We start from the raw sequence: 22,024 nt of genomic DNA, 5'->3' as shown, positions 1-22,024 counted from the left end.
AATGTAGACTTTTCCGGTGCTATATTCTTTTTTAGTTTTTTTTCCCGGGAAAGAACGAATCTCCTTGTCGATTTTCGCTAGAGAGCTTGCTTCACATGCATGCAGTAAGTTTAGGGAGAGATCGATGAGCACGGTACTCTTCAAGTCAGTCAACGTAGGACCCATAAAAACGGGCTGATAATTTGTTTTACACAATCATCATTTGCATGCAGAGCATTTGGTTCCGATTCGTTTTTCAAGTCTGAACGTGAATGCTTTTGTGCCTGCAGAGGGGGCGAAGTCACGAGCTCATGACAGTCTAGCTATAAATCCAAAAACCAAGGACAAATCGCGTGAAAGAGTGTCAGGGGAAAGACCAAGAGCACAATGATGATGGCCGTCAAGACGACTGAGACGAATCGCGTGAACATGTTTTTGACTGGGAATTTCCGGTGTCGGTGGAAACTGTTGAGGCACCCAAATACACGTGTCTTTCTCTGGCTGGATCGAAATGGCTTGGTATCTCATCATCTCCTCGCAAGAAGGAATCGCACACAATTTGCAGCAGACGCCAGTCCTTTGAAGTTCTGCGTCAAGCTGCAGGGGAATCAACAAGTCCGGCCGGCCATCATCGAAGCAGCGAGCGAGCAGCTGCCATGGGAATGGATTGATTTTTAGCCGAGTTGGCAGGCATCGCTGTTGGTCGCATCTTCTCCACGTGAAAATGGTGGATCCGTGTACGTACGTAGGAAAAAAAAAACTGGTGCTGGCATGATGGCGCTTGAGGTAGCCAGTGCCAGGCTAGCTCTTTTATAGGGCTCGATCCACCGTTCAAGCGTCCATCCATCCATCCATTGCAATGGCGCAAATAACCATCTCCGCGGTAGCTATAGCGGCAGCGGTACTTATACTAGTGCCGGTGTTCACTTTCACTAGAGGAACAGTAGAAGCAGCTGATCCGATCGGGATGCCCAACTGCGTCATCTCCTGCGGCGACGTGGAGGTGCCGTACCCGTTCGGCATTGGCGCGAACACCAGCTGCTACCTGCCAGGCTTCAACCTCACCTGCGACAACACTACCGGCTCAAGCCCACGGCTGCTGCTGGACGCCGACGGCACTATTCAAGTCCTCGGCATCATGAACCTCGATTCGGGGGGCTACATGTACGTCCAACGCAATGGTGACGTTAAAATCAAAGTCGATGCCAATGGCAATGGCAACGGCACGTTCAGCCAAGGCCTTAAGCACGACGGACCATACATGTTGCTAACCGTGTTGCTGCCCTTTAGGAGCGAGCTCATCTTGATGGGCTGCAACGTGCAGGCGACGGTGAAGAGTGGCAACGCCACCGTGGCCAGCTGCACCTCGCTTTGTGATGACACAGCAGACTATGAAACCAGCGTGATCGACCGATGCTCTGGCGGCAGCACAGGCTGCTGCCGTGCGAACATCATCAAGCCGGGCTACGACGACGACGGACGTGGCGAAGTATACAGCAGCAGTAGCACCGCATATGACGTGCAGCTCAGACGGTTGGGTCGTTGGAACCGTAGCGCGGACCGGGACCGATTCCCGGTGCGTGTGTTTATCGCCGAACGTGGGTGGTTCGACAATACCTCCGTCTCAAACGACCTCCTGCAGACTGGCCGACCCCCATCAAAGGAGACATTGAAAGTTCCCGTTTGGCTGTCGTGGGAGGTTGTTGACCATCCTAACAGGAGCAGTGTCTGCAAGAGCAACCACAGCCAACGCGGAAATGGCCGAAAAAGAGGAGGCTATGCATGTGCCTGCAAAAATGGTTACGAAGGCAATCCTTACCTCACAGACGGGTGCAAAGGTATGTATAATTAAGAAAAACTTAATGATGATAATTTTATTGTTTTGATTGATCAGTGGGTCTACATTTGAAAATGTAGATATCGATGAGTGCGAGTGGTCACCAGCACTCACTGGATGCTATGGTGAATGCATCAACACGGAAGGATCCTTCATGTGTGGGTGCCCGCCAGGAACCACCGGCAACTTCACCATACCCGGTGGGTGCATCAACACGGAAGGTACGTCAGCAAATTCATGACTGACAGTTTTCCTTTTGTTTTCTGGAAAACTGACAGACAGTTTTCCCTTGCGCCAACAAATCATATAAATTTTTCCTTCCAAGAGCATGTACTACAGCGCTATTTTTGATACATTTTCCTGTCATTTCTACACAAACAGTGTCATAAGCTACTAATGCCCCTCCTCTATCCCGATTATGTGAACATGTTTTAATTGGTCTTTTTATGCGGATGATGTTTTAATTGGTCTTGGCCAGGCTTTGACCAATAATTACTCCTTTAATATGATTTATGTCATACAATGTCACAACGATACAAGCACTTTTCATATAAAATAATAGCACCAGTCTTTAATGACATACATACGAAGTTTTTTTTCTGGTTCAAAGCCTTGTCTTTATCAATCAAAACACACTCTACTTATTTGAGGGTACTACACTGGTGTCAATCCAAATCCCCCCCAAAAAACCATGAATATACATGTTCACAAAAATTTATCATTTCTGCAGTAACACAAAAATTGTGGTGGTTAAAATTTAGTTTATGGAGCACTGAATTTGTTTTTGCCTAAAGTAGAAGCTATCTCTTTATATTAAATTCACACTAGAAATGAATCAAATATTTACGCGTGTAAACTTTGATATAAAATTGTACAATTTCTAGTGTCCATTTCGATTTAGTCCTTGGGAGACATCTTCTCTGCTATTAAATCCAATCCCAACTCTCGATATATGAACCCATGAGATTATATTTTATCTATAATGTAAATTATGTTTTTTCTGTAATTCTATGTAACGTGAAAGAATTTAATCTATATCCCAACTCTCTATGGAGCACTAATTTTCTATACTCCCGGGAGTATGTACTCCCATCTTCAATATACCCTGTAGACGCATTAATTATAACTCTTTATCATTCTCAATATACTTCATTAAATATTTTAGGATACCCCAATACGAGTTTTGTGGAAAAAAATATCATTTTTGACGTACTTTTTGCAATATATCTTGTTCACATACGAACAAATCAGTATATATGTAAACCTTTAAAAATATGTAGACTCACATAATTTCTTCCATGAAAATCATTTTAAGGTATCTAGTAGTTAATAATGAAGTATATTAAAAATAATAAAGAGGTATAAAAGATTCATCTATGTGGTATATGAGGAGCGGGAGTACGTACTCTCCGGAGTATACAACCATTTTCCTATATATATATATATATATATATATATATATATATATATATATATATATATATATATATATATATATATATTCCTATGCTCTCATTTGACTTCTGATGTAAAATAAAATTTACGGGGCGTACAAAAAGGTTTGTGGGGAAGGGGGGGGGGGGGGTATGTGCTTACTGTAACTTTTATATCTTTGTAGAACAAATTATACATAGCTTGTGTTGTTGCGAGTTCTACATTATTATCATTTTTCTCTCAGTTCACAAATGACTTTCTTTTAGTCACATTTCGTGGATACTTGTGTCTATCAATCTTTCACATGCGTACTATTTCCCCCCTAAAAAACTGAAACATTATAAGATAATTTTAATTGCAACATTGACATGAAAATTCCCACACCAAAATTGATTGATGTTAGAATTAATTTTATAGGTACTTTACAACTAGTGTTTTGAAATTAATTTTATAAAATCATATTTATTGTAGGCATAGCTTAACCCAAAACTATCTTTAAATTATTTGGATTCTATAGCTGAATACATATGAGATGAAATTTTTTGTCTTGAGAAGTATTCAATAATATTATTTTGTATTTATAATTATTTAAGGATAAAATTAGAGATGTAAGTTGTGTTTTAGAGATCATGGCAATGCCCAAAAAGTTAAGGTTCTACGGAACGTGCGACAGAGCGAGCAATTTTTTCATATGTGTTCCTTGTTCATATGGAACTATTCTGTCAACTAGTCATCTTTTGTTTCCAAAATATTTTAAAAACACAGGAATAGGAAAAAAAATAGGATTGGAATTTCATGGTCATTCCAATCCTATAGGATTTTGGGCTGTTTGATTGCATCATAGGAAAAAACAAAAGATTATTTCAAAGAGGTTTGAGTGCATGGTAGAAATCCTATGGGAAGTAGTACACAGAATCCTTAGAAAAAATTCCTATAGGATTCAATTCTCAAACAACCAGCATAGGAAACAAATCCTAAGGTTTAGGATCTTCCAAAACTCCTATGAAAATCCTTTGAATCACAGGAGCCCTAAGATACTAAACACCTTAGATTTGGAGCCTCCTAGTGCGCTCGGACTGTGGGGGTTGCTATGAGGCCCATCTGTAAGAAAATGTTCTATTGGTTGAGAGTATAACACACCTAGTCGTAATGTGCCGGTCGGTTTTCCCGATTTTGAGAAGGTATTGCTTGAGTTTTATTTTTACTTTGTTTATTTATTTTTCAATATGTTTTACTAGGTTTTTTATTTTTACTATTTTTATCTTCTTATTTTTTCACTTTGTACTTATTGAATATTTATATAAAAACATGAACATTAAAATATGATTAATTATGAAAATCTGCAAACTTTTTGTGGATTCCTGAAAAAATTCACCAATATTTTTAATGTTCAAGGTTTTGAAAGCCTCTGAACTTTTAAAATTTGTGAAACTTTTTCACATTTAGAAACATTCTTTGAAATCCATGAATATTTTTTAAAATTTTGCCATTTTAAAAAAAATGTCATGATTTTTTAGTTTGCAACTTTAAAAAATTCCATGTTAACAAACTTTTTCAAATTAAAAACATGGTAGCCTTTTTTTTCTAAACTAGCAGTGGAATAAGCAGAAAAAACTAAGCGAATGTGCGGAGTAGGGAGCCAAGCCGATCGAACAAGAGCTTCATTGGCCAGACACGCGAGCATTATAGTAGCAATTCCACGTTTCAGCATCAGATAAGAGCTCCCAAGGGGCTCACACAACCAACGTCGGCTGGCACCGAAGCAAAAAATTTCGAAACGGAGGCAAAAGTTTTGCCTCATCTATTAATTAAGAAGAAGAGAGTTGTACCGAAGCAAAATTGTGTATGGACACCATCGTCACGAACCAAACAACTGCAATCTTCTCTCAGAACAAATACCATGCATTTCAACACCGATCCAACACAATATATGAATGAAAAAAATACCACCAAAACATAATTAAAACCCAAGCCAATGTAGATAAAACCAAAACAAGACAATCGACCATAATAATCTGCTAGAGAAAAAGAGTTAATCCAACTAGTGAAGAATAGAGTGGCTAAGCGTGTGTTAGGCTCTAGTATAATAGACAACTAGCGTGGTGAATCGCGCATTTGTGTGGCTAGATTTTATATATATATATATATATATATATATATATATATATATATATATATATATATATATATATATATATATATATATATATATATATACATACATATATATATATATATAGATTTTATATAAGTATCTTGTTTTCTCGCATTTCACAAACTAAACTGTTTTTAAAAATATTTCACACCACTGACCCTTTTGTACAGCTCCCGACAGTAAGGCGCTGCACTCGACTGTGCAACTCCTTACAGCTAGGCGCTGCACAATATAGTGCAACTCCTTACAGCTAGGCGCCTATGTGTTAGGCGCTGCACGCTGCACAGTAGAATGTAGTGCCTTGCTGTTAGGCGCTGAACATTAAGGGTCAGCAGGGTGAAATATTTTCAAACATAGTTTAGTTTGTGAAATAGTTTTGGCCTGGGGTCAAATTTATGTCTTTCCCTACTTCTCACTCATTTCCAATCACCATGAACATCGACAAGGGCACATTTATAAATTTCAGGCTTATTAAGTAGGGTTTCTTTTACCATCGTTGGATATTGCAAATTGTCTAACTGAAATAATAGTAAAATTCCATACATAGGAAAGATTTTTTTTTCAATATACAATATAGTTACTTGAATTAGTTATTTTGGACCATCTAAATATGTTTTAGGGAAAATGTGCTATAATAGAATAGTCAAATTTCACACATACAAAATAGTTTCTTTTTATCCACAAATTAGAATGTTTGATATAATATATATTCTTAAATTACCTAGATCATGTATGGACATGTTGTTGGGGAACGTTGCATGAAAATAAAAAAAATCCTACCAAACACCCAAGATCTAATCTAGGAGATACAAAGCAACGAGAGGGGAGTATGTCTATATACCCTTGTAGATCAAAAGTGGAAGCATATATAACGCGGTTGATGTAGTCGTACTCTTCGTGATCCAATCACGATCCAATCCGATCTAGCGTCGAACGGACGGCACCTCCGTGTTTAGCACACGTGCGGCTCGATGACGTCTTCTCCTTATTGATCCAGCAAGCAAGAGAGGAGAAGTAGATGGGATCTCAACCAGCACGGCGATGTGGTGAGATGGTGGTGGTGCAATCCCGACAGGGCTTCGCCAAACGCTGTCGGAACCAATCTGAGGAGAAAACGGAGTTTTGGGTGAGGTAGGGCTGCCGCCGGTGCGTGGGATTTGGTGTGTCCAGCCCCTCCCTCTCCCCACTATTTATAGGAGGCAGGGGGCGCAAGCGCGCAGCCTTTGCCCCTCCTCCAAGGGAGGGGGCGCCGGCCTAGGGAGGACTCCTCCCTTCCCAAGGCACCTAGGGGGTGCCTTTCCCCCTTAGGACTCTTTCCCCTCTCCATGTTCTAGGTGCATGGGCCTCTTGGGGCTGGTGCCCCTGGCCCATGTAGGCCCGGGCGCACCCCTTACAGCCCATGTGGGCCCCCGGGGCAGGTGGACCCCCGGACCCCTTTCGGCACTCCCGGTACAATACCGATAATGCGCGAAACCTTTTCGGCGACCAAAACATGACTTCCTATATATAAATATTTACCTCTTGGACCATTCTAGAGCTCCTCGTGATGTACGGGATCTCATCCGGAACTTCGAACAACATTCAGTTACCAATGCACATATCCCAATACTACTCTAGCATCGTCGAACGTTAAGCGTGCGGACCCTACGGGTTCGAGAATCATGTAGACATGACCGAGACACCTCTCCGGTCAATAACCAATAGCGGGACCTGGATGACCATATTGTTTCCTACATATTCCACGAAGATCTTTATCGGTTGAACTAGGATGTCAAGGATTCAGTCAATCCCATATGCAATTTCCTCTGTCCGGCAATATGTTACTTGCCTGATTCGATCGTTGGTATCTCCATACCTAGTTTAATCTCGTTACCGGCAAGTCTCTTTACTCGTTCCGTAATACAAGATCCCGTGACTAACTCATTAGGCACATTGCTTGCAAGCCCTTTACGATGTTGTATTACCGAGAGGACCCAGAGATATCTCTCCGTCACACAGAGCGATGAATCCCAGTCACAATCCATGCTAACCCAGCAAACACCTTCAGAGATACCTCTAGAGCGCCTTTATAATCACCCAGTTAAGAAGTGACGTTTGGATACACACTAAGTATTCCTCCGGCGTCAGGGACTTGCATGATCTCGTGGTCTAAGGAACAGATACTTGACATGATGAAAGTTGTAGCAAATAACTAAACAATCTGATGCTAAACTTACGGTTGGGTCTTGTCCATCACATCATTCTCCTAATGATGTGATCCCGTTATCAAATGACAACTCATGTCTATGGTTAAGAAACCTTAACCAACTTTGAACAACGAGCTAGTCTAGTAGAGGCATACTAGGAACACGGTGTAGTTTATGTATTCACACATGTATTTAAGTTTCGGTCAATACAATAGTAGCATGAACAATAAACATTTATCATGAACGAGAAATATCATAATAACTATTTTATTATTGCCTCTACGGCATATTTCCAATACTTATGTACGTAAAATATGTTTCTTTCATATTTTTTATTTCATTCCAAAATTTATATTTATAAAATAGATGTATTATGGATCCACGTAATAATTACTACTATTTATTGTTTATTTGAAATTGGTTACTTGTGGTTTTGTGATGGTATTTATACAAAAGCCAAATTGCTAATGTTGTAGTTTAGTTTTTGAAATTCATATGTAAATAGGGTTACATTATTTAAATTAGAGAACTATTTCCAATGCAACTGCGTGTCTTGATTTAATGTGTGTGTATATATCCTACCACGTGGTGGTAGTTATCCTAATGTCTCATATAGTATCATGAGGTAGTATATATATTACTTTTGCCACGGAATGACATTTGTGATGTATTGTCAAAAATCTAAGAGTGGGAAAAGTGAGATGTTAAATTCTAGAGTGGCAAAAGTAAAGTCGGCAAAAGCTAAAGTTGGAAAAACTAAGTTTTCCCTTTATCATTCTAAGTATGTTCATATACTATATCTAAGATATTTGAAAGCAAGTTATACAATTTTTTTTTGCATGTGAGTCCTTTTTATTGTTTATTTTGAAAGTACCTTCATCTTTGGACATATAAAATAGTATACTAAAAATAGTATATATTACCTAAAAAAGAGATATATAATACCCCAAATATTTGATATACTACATACTACACATACATACTCTCAATTTTGACGAATACTATAAGATTAGAATTTTCTATCATAGCTTACCACAAAACTAGTTACGATTTTCGCCGGTGTAAAAGTTCTTAAAAATTCGGAAGATAGGTGAACAAGTTGCAATTTTCAACGATATATACTAATCACTAATGTATATAGGGCTGGGTACACCCATTTTTTTTCAATCTAGGCATTTGTGATTCTTCGTCAATAGGTAGTCACACAACAATAACATGGCGGTACGTTTTCCCACGTAAATATCTTCTACACAACCCTTTCTCGTTTATATACACCGGCTATAGACGTTTGTCTTCAAAGTGAAGCGAGCACGACCTTGGGGCAGCTGCGTGAGGGTGTGCTAGAGGTCGTACCAGCGGGGCCAGTTCTCGAATGCTAATAAACATGCCCTAAATCGGTGATGCTTGAATCAGAAACCGTAGTTTGCCTGATGTATCAAACAATACCTGGACTTGTGAAATCTTGAACCATGTCTGATATATTTTTCTGGTTGCAACACACGGACCCTTTTGCTAGCCTATACTAATATTAAATATTAAAAATGGGCAGATCTAATAATTAATCTCGGTCATCAAATCATGTCAATTAAATGACCTAGACAACTCCAATAATAAGTGTTGAACATGTTTAGATTGCAATTAATATTATCCCACATATAAATGTTTGTGTTAATCACACAAGTAACCCGTAGTTGGTATTTTACCTAATATATGAATGTGCAATTGATTTCCTCCCTAATATCAATGTGCAATCCCCGTACGCATTTACTAGTTTGTACTAAATTTACATGTCTAAAAACGTAATCCATCCATTGCCCCTCCGCCCTCGAAAAAATGGTCCCAATATTCCAAACTGTTTGACTACACTCATATAAGTAGACAGACACATGGAAAGTAGAAAATCACGGAAAACCGAACTATCATACAATACTTACCTTATGTAACATATAGAGAGACTGTAGAAAGGGATAGGATAGTTATTTTTTGCAAGAGACTTGCTGTAAATTCCATAACTTAATAAAGAAAAAAAAACCCACATATACATAACATAAATATAATACTAACAAATAAGACGAGATTCGACCTCCCCCTACATATTTATTTCTTCTCCTATACAAAAGCTAGCAAGACCCACTCCATTGGTAATTTCATCAATAACACCCTTATTAAAAAAACTCCGTTATTAAGGTTAAACCTCTTATGCCAAGGGTAAATATCCTAGTACAGAAAATATCTATATAATCACGATTATATGACCAACTTATACCTTGCCATGGGCAGCTCGGCCCGGACGACCCGACCTGACCCGGACCGAAAATCCCGGGCCGGGCTGAGCCCGAGCGTGCCTTCGGGCCAGACTCGGGCCTGGAAATCAAGCCCAACGGGCAGATCGGGTCGAGCTCGGGCTTGCACAAAACAAGATTTTAGCCGTAGCCGGGTCGGGCCGTGTCAGGCTTTTTCGGGCTCAGGCCTGATTTACTCTGCCCGATGGTCGGGCCTGGGTTTTTAGCACCGAGTTTTTTTTGGCCCGGCCCGATCCGAGGTATGCCCAGGTATAGACCAACTGTATATGTTTTTTTACTTGATCTAAAAATTCTTTTTTAGGATTTCCTTTGCATGATGTTGCCACTTTGTTTCACTAACATTTATGTCTGAAACAGATATTTGCAGGACATCCTGCGGGGATGTGGAGGTGCCATACCCGTTTGGTATTGGCTCGTCCAAGTGCTACTGGCCAGGGTTCCGCCTCGAGTGTTACACGGGCTATCAACCCCCGCGTTTGTTACTCAGTAATGGTCGGTTCCAGGTCGTCGGTATCTCCCTTCACAACTCCACGATGCGTGTTATCCGGATCGACAACCTTAGGCCCTACACAACGTTACCAACTTCAATGGCCACTGATTTAGGGGAGGAATTCCCTTACTTTCCCGATGATGAAGAGGTGCCCTACTCGCTCTCCACGAGCAATGAGCTTGTCGTCACGGGGTGCAACGCGCATGCGACGTTGGTGGGGCACAACAACCCAGCCATTATCAGTGGCTGCGCCACCTTCTGCTACTACAACGACACCGGTGGAGTTTGGGGCGAGGGGTCGTCAACAAATGGCATCCACGGGGAAAACGACGGCGACAAGTACTGCTATGGCAAAGGGTGCTGCAAGGCGCGCATCTCCGAGTCCGTGGATGGGATGCCAAAGAAATTGGTCTTCAAATGGCTGGACGCCACCAGCAACTCTCAATCGGTCTTCGTGTTCATCGCAGAGGAGGGATGGTTTGATCCGTGGGGTGTCACCGGCAAACTAATGCGGGGGGGTTATCGTGCGGATGCTATGAAGGTTCCCATTCTTCTCCGTTGGGAGGTGTTCCTGCCGCATAGTGGCTCGTCATCAGCCAACGTGAGCTCACACCCGGACTGCAACGGCGGGGATTATCAGGTCACGCCACGCGACCAGATCTGCAAGAGCAAGCACAGCCAGTGCAAACGTGGGAACAGAGGCTATACGTGCCAGTGCAACGAGGACGGCGGTTACCACGGCAATCCATACCTCGTCGGCGGATGCAAAGGTACGATCCGTCATTCCGTCCATCGCTGCAGTATATTATGTACTCTCTCCATTTCAAAATGAGTGTCTTTGATTTAGTGCAGTTTTAGTATTATGTACTACCACCACTACTGAATTTCAACTTTTCTCTTCTGGTCTCCAGATGAACGCGCCGAATACTTAAAAGGTGAGCACCAAATGCTGCAAACCCAATTTTCCTACTTACATTAACGCGACAGTCTGGTATTCCCTTATCACCACTACTACTCAACTTCGATCGATAGCTCCTTCCAATATACTTTCATATGCTGTGAATATTCTCGCTCTTTTGTTGTGCGAGGTAATATTGCTGTTCTTCATATAGAAGTTTCTTGTAGAATGCAGATCGGTTCTGAAATATGTGTTTTAAAATTTCCAAGATTTTTTTATTAATATATGACAAATTGTTCTCTTTGACGATGGTGTTGGCTGGCTCTACATGGCTTCTGCCTTTCCTTTTAAAATTTCCTCTGTCTCTGCAGAATATCTTTTCTTACAAGTATCTGTTACTACCTCCGATCCAAGGTGAACATGTTCTTATTACATATCATAAAGATAAAATCATAAATTTGTACTAACATATAATTTAAAAGTATCGATCAAAGATACTTATTGGAGACCATCTCAATATCAAACAATCATCAGCTTATGAACCAAGGGAGTATTACAACTAGACTACAATCAATGAGTGAAATGAAAATATGTAAAAACATCAAGAAAAAACATCAAGTAATTAATTTGTGACCAAATTCCGGAAACAGTTGTCATTCTTATGTCCATGATCTGAACATTGTTTCGCTATACCTATTACTCCCTCCCGTTCCTAAATGTTTCATATTGGATATCAACATGGCTTTCAAAACACAACCAACCTTGACCATTAATTTATGTTTCGGTATATTTATAATACCTAATAAACTCATAAACTTTTGAGACAAAATTATGCATGGTATTAAATACACATACCAGAGAATATGAATGATAAAGAGTTTTTTTTTCAGGTTTAAGCATCACTATGGGAGTTGCTAGTGGGGCAGGCCTCATCCTTGTGGTCCTCATTGCATACTTTATCTCCTACAAATTTAAGCATCAAAGGGCACAAATGTTGAAACGGAAATATTTTGAAAAAAACCGCGGGCAATTGTTGCAACAATTGGTATCACAAAGAGCTGATATTGCAGAGAAAATGATCATAACTTTGGAAGAGCTAGAGAAGGCAACAAACAATTTTGATAAAGCTCGTGAACTTGGTGGTGGTGGGCATGGTACTGTCTATAAAGGGATTTTGTTGGATCTCCATGTTGTAGCCATCAAGAAACCAAAGATGATTGTTCAAAGGGAGATTGATGAGTTTATTAATGAGGTTGCTATCCTATCACAAATCAACCATAGGAATGTAGTAAAACTATATGGTTGTTGCCTTGAAACAGAAGTGCCACTGTTAGTCTACGAGTTCATATCCAATGGAACTCTTTATGACCATCTTCATGTCGAAGGACCAACATCATTGTCATGGGCTGATAGGCTACGAATAGCAACAGAAACTGCAAAATCACTTGCCCATCTTCACTCAACAGCTTTAGTACCTATCATCCATAGAGATGTCAAACCTGCTAACATACTTTTGGATGATACTCTGACAGCAAAGGTAGCAGACTTTGGAGCTTCAAGGTACATTCCATTGGACAAATCAGGGCTAACAACAAATGTGCAAGGTACACTAGGATATCTGGATCCAATGTACATGCACACATGGCGCCTCACGGAGAAAAGTGATGTTTATAGCTTTGGTGTTATGCTTATAGAGTTGATGACTAGAAAGAAGCCATTTACATATATGGCTCCCGAAGGAAATGGTCTTGTGGCACATTTTGCTATCTTATTTGCCAGAGGCCATTTGGTGGAGATATTAGATCCACAAGTTCTGAGCGAGGGTGGCAATAGAATTGATGAAATCGCTGCAATTGCGGTAGCATGTGTAAAATTAAGAGGGGAGGAAAGGCCAACCATGAGACAGGTAGAATTGCGATTGGAAGTTGCTCAATCACCTGAGGAATTCGAGGTGGATGAGGATATTGCAGAAAATTCTCAATTAGCACGTGGAGCTGGATTGACTAGCAGGCAGTATAGTATGGAAGAAGAGTATGTGTTGTCTGCAAGATATCCACGGTAGTTCTGCTTACACATGAGTTGAACATGGTTAGCTATCAGAGATTTATGTGCAATGTACTACCTTAGTGAAAAAGGTGTTTCCAAACCTTTTTCTCTGATTTCAACTTTGTTTCGTACCTTTTTATAATTTTTCATATTCAGTGAATGCTTATCGTCCGCTTTGTAAGCTCATTGTACTCAATTTGTATGTCTCTAGGACAAAGATGCCTCTCACCTTGTTGTAATGGCAGTAGTTTTTCTACATACCTAAGTTGTGTGATCGTTGGCTTCACAGAGTGAGTCCCAGTGAAGCCCCATTTGACTCCCTTAAAATACCATTTCAAACATGAGAATTCCATATGTGCTTAACCAAAGAATGCTTAAAGAGATCATAACTAATAGTAGTTGGAGGACCCATTATCCCTAAGGAATTTAAAATCTACTTGCTGATCTGAATCAACTTAACCTTAACGTTCGTACTGTTTACACATTTACACATTGTTTTCATGCCATGCAAGAACATTATATTTGCAACCGACTAAAGATGCCATATATGCATTGTGAACAACAAATTCTTCAAGAAATGTCTTGCATGAAATTTTTCATCTTACCTGAAAGGTTGGAGCGAATCCAGGGCTCTAGAAGAATCTGCTTTCATAAACATCCATAACTTCAAAAGTTTTTTTTTTCTCAAGAAGGGTAACCGTCCATGACCTTTACATATTTGGATGAATAAGATGTAGGGTTATTATTGTAATCTTGTTGAATAAGTTTAGCATTTACAACCTGAAAATCATTTCATACAAAACCTGAACATAAAAACAACTTCTCCCCAAAATATAATAGAACATAAAAATAACTTTAACTCCAAAAAATTGCATAGCTTTATGACCCTTTTAGCACAACAATATTATTAAATTGAGCTCAGAAAAGACATTTATTTCTAATAAAAACATATCAGAAGAATGCAGAGATTGACAATTTCAAGTCCCAACAGAAGAAAATACAAAATAGATAAATAACAGAAGAAAAAAACAACAACTACTAACTGTTGCATGACCAATTTTGTAAGATGCTGATGGTTTCATCCCAGGACATATCCCATGCTGAATCTCAATGCTGTTGAACATGAAGAAAAATCATCTGACATGACCTACATCAATAAATATCCAGAAGTAAAAAAAGCACTTGATAGTGGATGTAACAATATATCCAACATTTAGTGTAGCCTGTAATATATTAAAAAAATATTTATGGCTACTCAAAGTCTCAAACCAGAAAATTCAAAGGAACATGCTCTGGTTTTACTCCAAGAGGATAGTGAGCGGTTATGCACTGACAAAGATCTATTAAAAGTTTAAAAGTCACCAAATGGTAGTATCACCAAGATAAACTTTTGAATAAAACAACACCAAATGAAAACAGAGCTTTGATAATTTGAAGGAGAAAGATGCAGCTACGTCAGAACTAGGACACAGGTACTAGAGATCCAATAAATATTCTTGTGTAAAACTTGAAAAACACAACTGATGTTACCCGCAACAATTTAACTTGATATTTTCAATAGGTATCTGCAATTTCACCATAAAATGAAACACATCAAAGCCAGGTATAAACAGCAGCAACCTGCCAACCACAACCAATTGAAAAATAATTCAGCAAATCAGTCCAATTACCTTCAAGCAGCTGGCTGCAGACTTGTGCAAGTCTAATATGCATCCAGGGGCTAACGTACATCCGTGCACTAAGCCCCTAGTTACCATCAAAAAATAGATGATTTTTCTTGGTATATTTTTACAGCAGCGCACAACATCCATATTGTATCATGCCATAACATACAGTGATGCTATGCCTATTCTGAACTTCCTAATCTACAATGAACAGCTTGCTATTCACCTGGAAACCGCCACAAATGAGGAAAAAAACTGTCCAAGTTTTCTCAAAAGGATAGGTAAAAATGTTTGCTGGTCGCTTGCATTAGACAACTGATCTGTGCTCTCCTCAGGCACCACAGAAGTCCACTCAGTGGCCAGCCATTGTTTCACCCTGTCTCGCTTCGCCACGAGCCGGCCTTTGTTCCTTGCGGACAGCCGCAGAGGGCTCCCCATCCGGCTCAGAACCTCTTGTGCCAGCTCCCGCACTTTGGGCTCACCCCGGACATCGCTGTGCTTCCCGACACCACAAACGACAGACACTTCCAATGGCAATGTGTGGCCCCCTTTCACTGCGTCCACCCACTGCAGCATCAGGACATAGGCTGAAGTTATACTGAACCCATGCAGGTTCAGCTTCACCTCAGTTTCTGACCAAACCATCGCCTTGTTCAACACTGACGAGGCTGCCAGAAGCTCCTGCACCACCTCAGCTTCTGCCGGCCATGGAGATGCAGACTTGAGCTTCCTCACCAACTGCGCCGCCGACAGCGGGAGCGAAGGGTCCAATTGGCGAGCCATCGACACCAACGTCGGGCATGAGTTGAGCACGAAATTGTAGGCTTTGGTTGTCGGCGCAACGTGCAACTTCGACATCTTCTTCAGCCACGCTAGCATCTTTCCGTGCTCACGGCAAGCGCTGTAGCACGAGAGGACAATGTTCGCCGCGCCGGTGCCCAGGCGGATGCCGGCGTCAGACATGGACGCAATCACCCTCTCCATCTCAGCCAATTGGCCTGCCTTCCCATAGCATTTCGCCACCAATCCGAACTGAAACGCATCCGGCTGGTATCCCAGAGACACCATCTCCTTGAGCGCCTCCTCGGCCTCGGCGGCGAGGCCCAACATGCACAGGGATTTAATCATGGCCATGTAGGTCTTGCCGCCCCCGGCGAGCGGCGTCGGCATCGCCCGGAGCTGCGCGTAGAAATCCATGGCCCGTCGCTTCAGTCCCCGCGAGGAGAAGGCCGCCATGAGGTCGCAGAAGAAGAGGGCCAGATCGGCGCCGGACTCGAGGCGTGCGGCGGAGTCGGCGATGAGGGATCTGGATTCCTCCGCGGTGCCGTTGGCCTCGAGCAAGGCGGCGACGGCTGCGGCGTGGATCGAGCTCCACTTGAACCACCGGGCCTGGGTCACCGCCTCGTAGAACTGCAGCAAACATGCAGAATTTCGCCGGCGAGGTCAGCGAGAGAGAGAGAGGGGAGTTGGAGAGAAGCAGGGATGCGCGGTGGCTCACGGGGACGGCGAGGGGGTCGGAGTCCATGAGGAGGCGGGAGAGCGCCGCGAGGGCGGCGCGCTCCGACTTGGTGCCGACGTAGCCGCGGATGACGCGCTCCGCCGCGCCCGCCGTCACCGTGCGCTCCAGCTCCGACATGAGCCGCCGCTCGCTCCGCCAGCTCGAGCCCCCTCCGGATGCGGCGCGACGCAGAGACGCCGACGCGGGGGAGAAGCTCCGGCGACGCAATGCGGCCGGCCCCGGCGCCGGTGGCGGTAGTGACGCCACCGCCGGCATTGCTGCTTGGGGGCAAGGAGCGCGCTAGGCTGTGCAAGTTATCAGATATAGAACGTACCTTATCTATCTGCTTACCAAAGTGCTCTATGCTATATACACGATGAAATTGCAGCCGACCTGTGCACGATCCCATGTGGCAGCACAGCAGCGCACGTACATGCAGGAGGGAGTTGGTTTTTCTGTTAGTTGATGCATGCACAGTGTGTATCGTTCGCAGTTCGTGCAGTCCGTGTCGTGTGTGAAGCCATTTCGGTGCTCAAAAGGAGATAATGTAACAGGGATACAACAATATGTTAAAAAATCATTTCATATTTCAAATTTAGTTGAAAAAAATACAGTACTTGTTAATATTGTATACTCCCTCCGTTCCTAAATATAAGTCTGTTTAGAGATTTCAACAAGGACTACATACGGAGCAAAATGAGTGAATCTACACTCTAAAATATGTCTATATACATCCGTATGTTGTAGTTCATTTGAAACCACTAAAAAGACTTATACTCCCTCCGTTCCAAAATTTTTGTCTTAGATTTGCCTAGATACGGATGTATCTAATATTAAAACGTGACTTGATACATCCGTATTTAGATAAATCTAAGACAAGAATTTTAGGACGGAGGGAGTATTTAGGAACGGAGGGAGTAGTTTGTTTTCAGTTTTAGATGTAGACTTAACGGTTCCATTTTTATTGGAGCAATGGGGGATTTTATTGGAGGATTCTATTATAGAAATGTGTAACAATTTAAGAAGAGACATATTTAAAAGACGAAAAAGATTGATTTCAAAAATATTTGATGAAATGATTAATTATATTTATTATTTAGGCAGGTTTATTAATTATAGAAGGTTTAGTACCTTAAGAGGGAGCAAAAAGCACACTAAAGTAAGGGCAACTCGAACGTGCCGACACAAACGAACGCGGATTTGATCTGCTTTTTGTCCGGCCCCGTCCATGTTTTAGCCAGTGCATCCAACCGGCTGATGCATTTCGTTCACGTGGCCGGTATGCAGCCATACTTTTACATAATTTTTGCATACAAATTTAAACATTGCCGAAAGTTTAAATCACATAGTTTCATCACAATGATCAATAGTTATAACCAAATAAAAATATCATAATTTGCAAACCAATGAAATTTAAATTGTTACAAATACATTAATATAAATACGGTTAAACACATGTCTCACCATCCGAAAGCGGCGCCGAAAAAGTTTGGGATTGAAGAGTGGGGACGTGCACTGAAAGTAATCGGCGAAGAATATGTAATGGCCGCTCTCTCTGTTGCGATTCAACACCGCAACATGGCTCGGGATCGAGCCCCTAAACCTCGGTCGCTGCCTAGCAATGCGGTCACTGACGACCATAGTCGCAACCACAAAATCCTCATCGACCAATGATGAATCTTCGAATGAACACATGAAGTTATTGAAAAAGAAATCATCCCCACTATCCATGGTACCTTGTGGGCAAAGCGTCGAACACCTTACAAGTGTGGTGGAGAAGTCGGCCGGTGAAGAGCCTCGTGTCATTCCCCCGTACAGGTAGCAAGCATGTTGAAGTGTGATGACCCACAAGTGTAGGGGATCTATCGTAGTCCTTTCGATAAATAAGAGTGTCGAACCCAAGGTGGAGCAGAAGGAAATGACAAGCGGTTTTCAGTAAGGTATTCTCTGCAAGCACTGAAATTATCAGTAACAGATAGTTTTGTGATAAGGTAATTCGTAACGGATAACAAATAATAAGAGTAAATAAGGTGCAGCAAGGTGGCCTAATCCTTTTTGTAGCAAAGGACAAGCCTGGACAAATTCTTATATAGAGAAAAGCATTCCCGAGGACACATGGGAATTATTGTCAAGCTAGTTTTCATCACGCTCATATGATTCACGGTCGTTACTTTGATAATTCGGTATGTGGGTGGACCGGTGTTTGGATACTGCCCTTTCTTGGACAAGCATCCCACTTATGATTAACCCCTATTGCAAGCATCCGCAACTACAAAAAAAGTATTAAGGTAAACCTAACCATAGTCCAAATCAGCCCCTTACGAAGCAACTCATAAACTAGGGTTTAAGCTTCTGTCACTCTAGCAACCCATCATCTACTTATTACTTCCCAATGCCTTCCTCTAGGCCCAAACAATGGTGAAGTGTCATGTAGTCGACGTTCACATAACACCATTAAAGGAGAGACAACATACATCTCATCAAAATATCGAACGAATACCAAATTTACATGACTACTTATAGCAAGACTTCTCCCATGTCCTCAGGAACAAACGTAACTACTCACAAATCATATTCATGTTCATAATCAGAGGGGTATTAATATGCATAAAGGATCTGAACATATGATCTTCCACCAAATAAACCAACTAGCATCAACTACAAGGAGTAATCAACACTACTAGCAACCCACAGGTACCAATCTGAGGTTTTGGGAAAAAGATTGGATACAAGAGATGAACTAGGGTTTTGTTGGGGAACGTAGTAATTTCAAAAAAATTCCTACGCACACGCAAGATCATGGTGATGTAGGGGAACGTAGCAGAAATTCAAAATTTTCCTACGTAACACCAAGATCTATCTATGGAGAGACCAGCAACGAGTAGTAAGGGGAGTGCATCTACATACCCTTGTAGATCGCTAAGCGGAAGCGTTCAAGTGAACGGGGTTGATGGAGTCGTACTCGTCGTGATTCAGATCACCGATGATCCTAGTGCCGAACGGACGGCACCTCCGCGTTCAACACACGTACAGCCCGGTGACGTCTCCCACGCCTTGATCCAGCAAGGAGAGAGGGAGAGGTTGAGGAAGACTCCATCCAACAGCAGCACAACGGCGTGGTGGTGGTGGAGGAGCGTGGCAACCCTGCAGGGCTTCGCCGAGCACCTACGGGAGAGGAGGAGGAGAACTTGGGGAGAGGGAGGGGCTGCACCAAAGGCATAAGGTGTGTTTGAGAGGCCCTCCTACCCCACTATATATAGGGATCCCAAGGGGGGGGTGCGCCAGCCCCTAGGAGATCCAATCTCCAAGGGTGCGGCGGCCAGGGGAGGAGTCCTCCCCCCCAAGGCACCTAGGAGGTGCCTTCCCCTGCTGGGACTCTTCCTTTAGGGTTTCCCCAGGCGCATGGGCCTCTTGGGGCTGGTGCCCTTGGCCCATGTAGGCCAAGGCGCACCCCCTACAGCCCATGTGGCCCCCCGGGGCAGGTGGCCCCACCCGGTGGGCCCCCGGGACCCTTCCGGTGGTCCCGGTACAATACCGATGACCCCGAAACTTGTCCCGATGGCCGAAACAGGACTTCCTATATATAAATCTTTACCTCCGGACCATTCCGGAACTCCTCGTGACGTCCGGGATCTCATCCGGGACTCCGAACAACATTCGGTAACCACATACAAGCTTCCTTTATAACCCTAGCGTCATCGAACCTTAAGTGTGTAGACCCTACGGGTTCGGGAGACATGCAGACATGACCGAGATGTTCTCCGGTCAATAACCAACAGCGGGATCTGGATACCCATGTTGGCTCCCACATGTTCCACGATGATCTCATCGGATGAACCACGATGTCAAGGACTCAATCGATCCCGTATACAATTCCCTTTGTCTAGCGGTATGGTACTTGCCCGAGATTCGATCGTCGGTATACCGATACCTTGTTCAATCTCGTTACCGGCAAGTCTCTTTACTCGTTCCATAACACATCATCCCGTGATCAACCCCTTGGTCACATTGTGCACATTATGATGATGTCCTACCGAGTGGGCCCAGAGATACCTCTCCGTTTACACGGAGTGACAAAATCCCAATCTCGATTCGTGCCAACCCAACAGACACTTTCAGAGATACCCGTAGTGTACCTTTATAGCCACCCAGTTACGTTGTGACGTTTGGCACACCCAAAGCACTCCTACGGTATCCGGGAGTTGCACAATCTCATGGTCTAAGGAAATGATACTTGACATTAGAAAAGCTTTAGCATACGAACTACATGATCTTGTGCTAGGCTTAGGATTGGGTCTTGTCCATCACATCATTCTCCTAATGATGTGATCCCGTTATCAACGACATCCAATGTCCATGGTCAGGAAACCGTAACCATCTATTGATTAACGAGCTAGTCAACTAGAGGCTTACTAGGGACATGGTGTTGTCTATGTATCCACACATGTATCTGAGTTTCCTATCAATACAATTCTAGCATGGATAATAAACGATTATCATGAACAAGGAAATATAATAATAATCAATTTATTATTGCCTCTAGGGCATATTTCCAACAGGTGATGCATAGCAACGAGAGGGGAGGGTATTGTCCACGTACCCTCGTAGACCGTAAGCGGAAGCGTTATGACAACGCGGTTGATGTAGTCGTACGTCTTCACGATCCGACCGATCCAAGTACCAAACGTACGGCACCTCCGAGTTCAGCACACGTTCAGCTCGATGACGATCCCCGGACTCCGATCCAGCAAAGTGTCGGGGATGAGTTCCGTCAGCACAACGGCGTGGTGACGATGATGATGTTCTACCAGTGCAGGGCTTCGCCTAAACTCCGCGACGATATGACCGAGGTGGAATATGGTGGAGGGCACCGCACACGGCTAAGGAACGATCTTGAAGATCAACTTGTGTGTCATGGGGTGCCCCCTGCCCCCGTATATAAAGGAGCAAGGGAGGAGCAGGCCGGCCCTAGGAGGGGGCGCACCAAGTGTGGAGTCCTACTAGGACTCCCTAGTCCTAGTAGGATTCCACCTCCCATATGGAATAGGAAAAGAGGAAGGGAAAAGCAGAAGGAAGGAAGGGGGCGCCCCCCTTCCCTAGTCCAATTCGGACCAAACCAATGGGAGGGGTGCGGCCACCCTTGAGGCCCTTTTCCTTCTTTCCCGTATGGCCCAATAAGGCCCAATACGTATTCCCGTAACTCTCCGGTACTCCGAAAAATACCCGAATCACTCGAAACCTTTTCGATGTCCGAATATAGTCGTCCAATATATCGATCTTTACGTCTCGACCATTTCGAGACTCCTCGTCATGTCCTGATCTCATCCGGGACTCCGAACTCCTTCGGTACATCAAAACTTATAAACTCATAATAAAACTGTCATCGTAACATTAAGCGTGCGGACCCTACGGGTTCGAGAACTATGTAGACATGACCTAGAACTGTTCTCGGTCAATAACCAATAGCGGAACCTGGATGCTCATATTGGCTCCTACATATTCTACGAAGATCTTTATCTGTCAAACCGCATAAC

General features: G+C 42.7%; 2 protein-coding genes across 3 annotated transcripts; one reads left to right on the top strand and one right to left on the bottom strand.

The window, feature by feature from the left end:
* Positions 1 to 839: 839 nt before the first annotated feature.
* Positions 840 to 13,667, top strand: LOC123135902 (wall-associated receptor kinase 5). Of its 2 annotated transcripts, XM_044555144.1 has the most exons (6): positions 840 to 1,143; positions 1,270 to 1,817; positions 1,897 to 2,037; positions 10,252 to 11,154; positions 11,296 to 11,319; positions 12,173 to 13,667. In XM_044555144.1, the coding sequence occupies exons 1-6, from the start codon at positions 947 to 949 to the stop codon at positions 13,342 to 13,344; spliced, it is 2,985 nt and encodes a 994-aa protein (XP_044411079.1). In that variant the 5' UTR covers positions 840 to 946; the 3' UTR covers positions 13,345 to 13,667. The 2 variants fall into 2 exon arrangements, with proteins under 2 accessions (XP_044411079.1, XP_044411078.1); XM_044555143.1 differs by having other exon boundaries at positions 840 to 1,817.
* Positions 13,668 to 14,965: 1,298 nt separating this feature from the next.
* On the bottom strand, positions 14,966 to 16,845 carry LOC123135901 (pentatricopeptide repeat-containing protein At2g17033). The gene is made up of 2 exons (XM_044555142.1): positions 16,491 to 16,845; positions 14,966 to 16,402 (listed from the first exon to the last, which is right to left on the bottom strand). The coding sequence occupies exons 1-2, from the start codon at positions 16,764 to 16,766 to the stop codon at positions 15,215 to 15,217; spliced, it is 1,464 nt and encodes a 487-aa protein (XP_044411077.1). The 5' UTR covers positions 16,767 to 16,845; the 3' UTR covers positions 14,966 to 15,214.
* Positions 16,846 to 22,024: the final 5,179 nt, after the last annotated feature.

This window comes from Triticum aestivum, chromosome 6B, assembly GCF_018294505.1.
Source record: "Triticum aestivum cultivar Chinese Spring chromosome 6B, IWGSC CS RefSeq v2.1, whole genome shotgun sequence".
NCBI classification, from domain to species: Eukaryota; Viridiplantae; Streptophyta; class Magnoliopsida; order Poales; family Poaceae; genus Triticum; species Triticum aestivum.
The sequence above is the reverse complement of the archived record's forward strand: the minus strand, read 5'-3'. Positions and strand labels throughout refer to the sequence as shown.

What these genes read in the sequence shown, in the direction of transcription:
- LOC123135901 (XM_044555142.1), bottom strand. Translation starts at nt 16,766, where the DNA reads ATGCCGGCGGTGGCGTCACTACCGCCACCGGCGCCGGGGCCGGCCGCA. An exon ending in CCGACCCCCTCGCCGTCCCC is followed by an intron (nt 16,403 to 16,490) that starts GTGAGCCACCGC and finishes TGTTTGCTGCAG; the next exon opens with TTCTACGAGGCGGTGACCCA.
- LOC123135902 (XM_044555143.1), top strand. Translation starts at nt 947, where the DNA reads ATGCCCAACTGCGTCATCTCCTGCGGCGACGTGGAGGTGCCGTACCCG. An exon ending in CCTCACAGACGGGTGCAAAG is followed by an intron (nt 1,818 to 1,896) that starts GTATGTATAATT and finishes TTGAAAATGTAG; the next exon opens with ATATCGATGAGTGCGAGTGG. An exon ending in TGGGTGCATCAACACGGAAG is followed by an intron (nt 2,038 to 10,251) that starts GTACGTCAGCAA and finishes TGTCTGAAACAG; the next exon opens with ATATTTGCAGGACATCCTGC.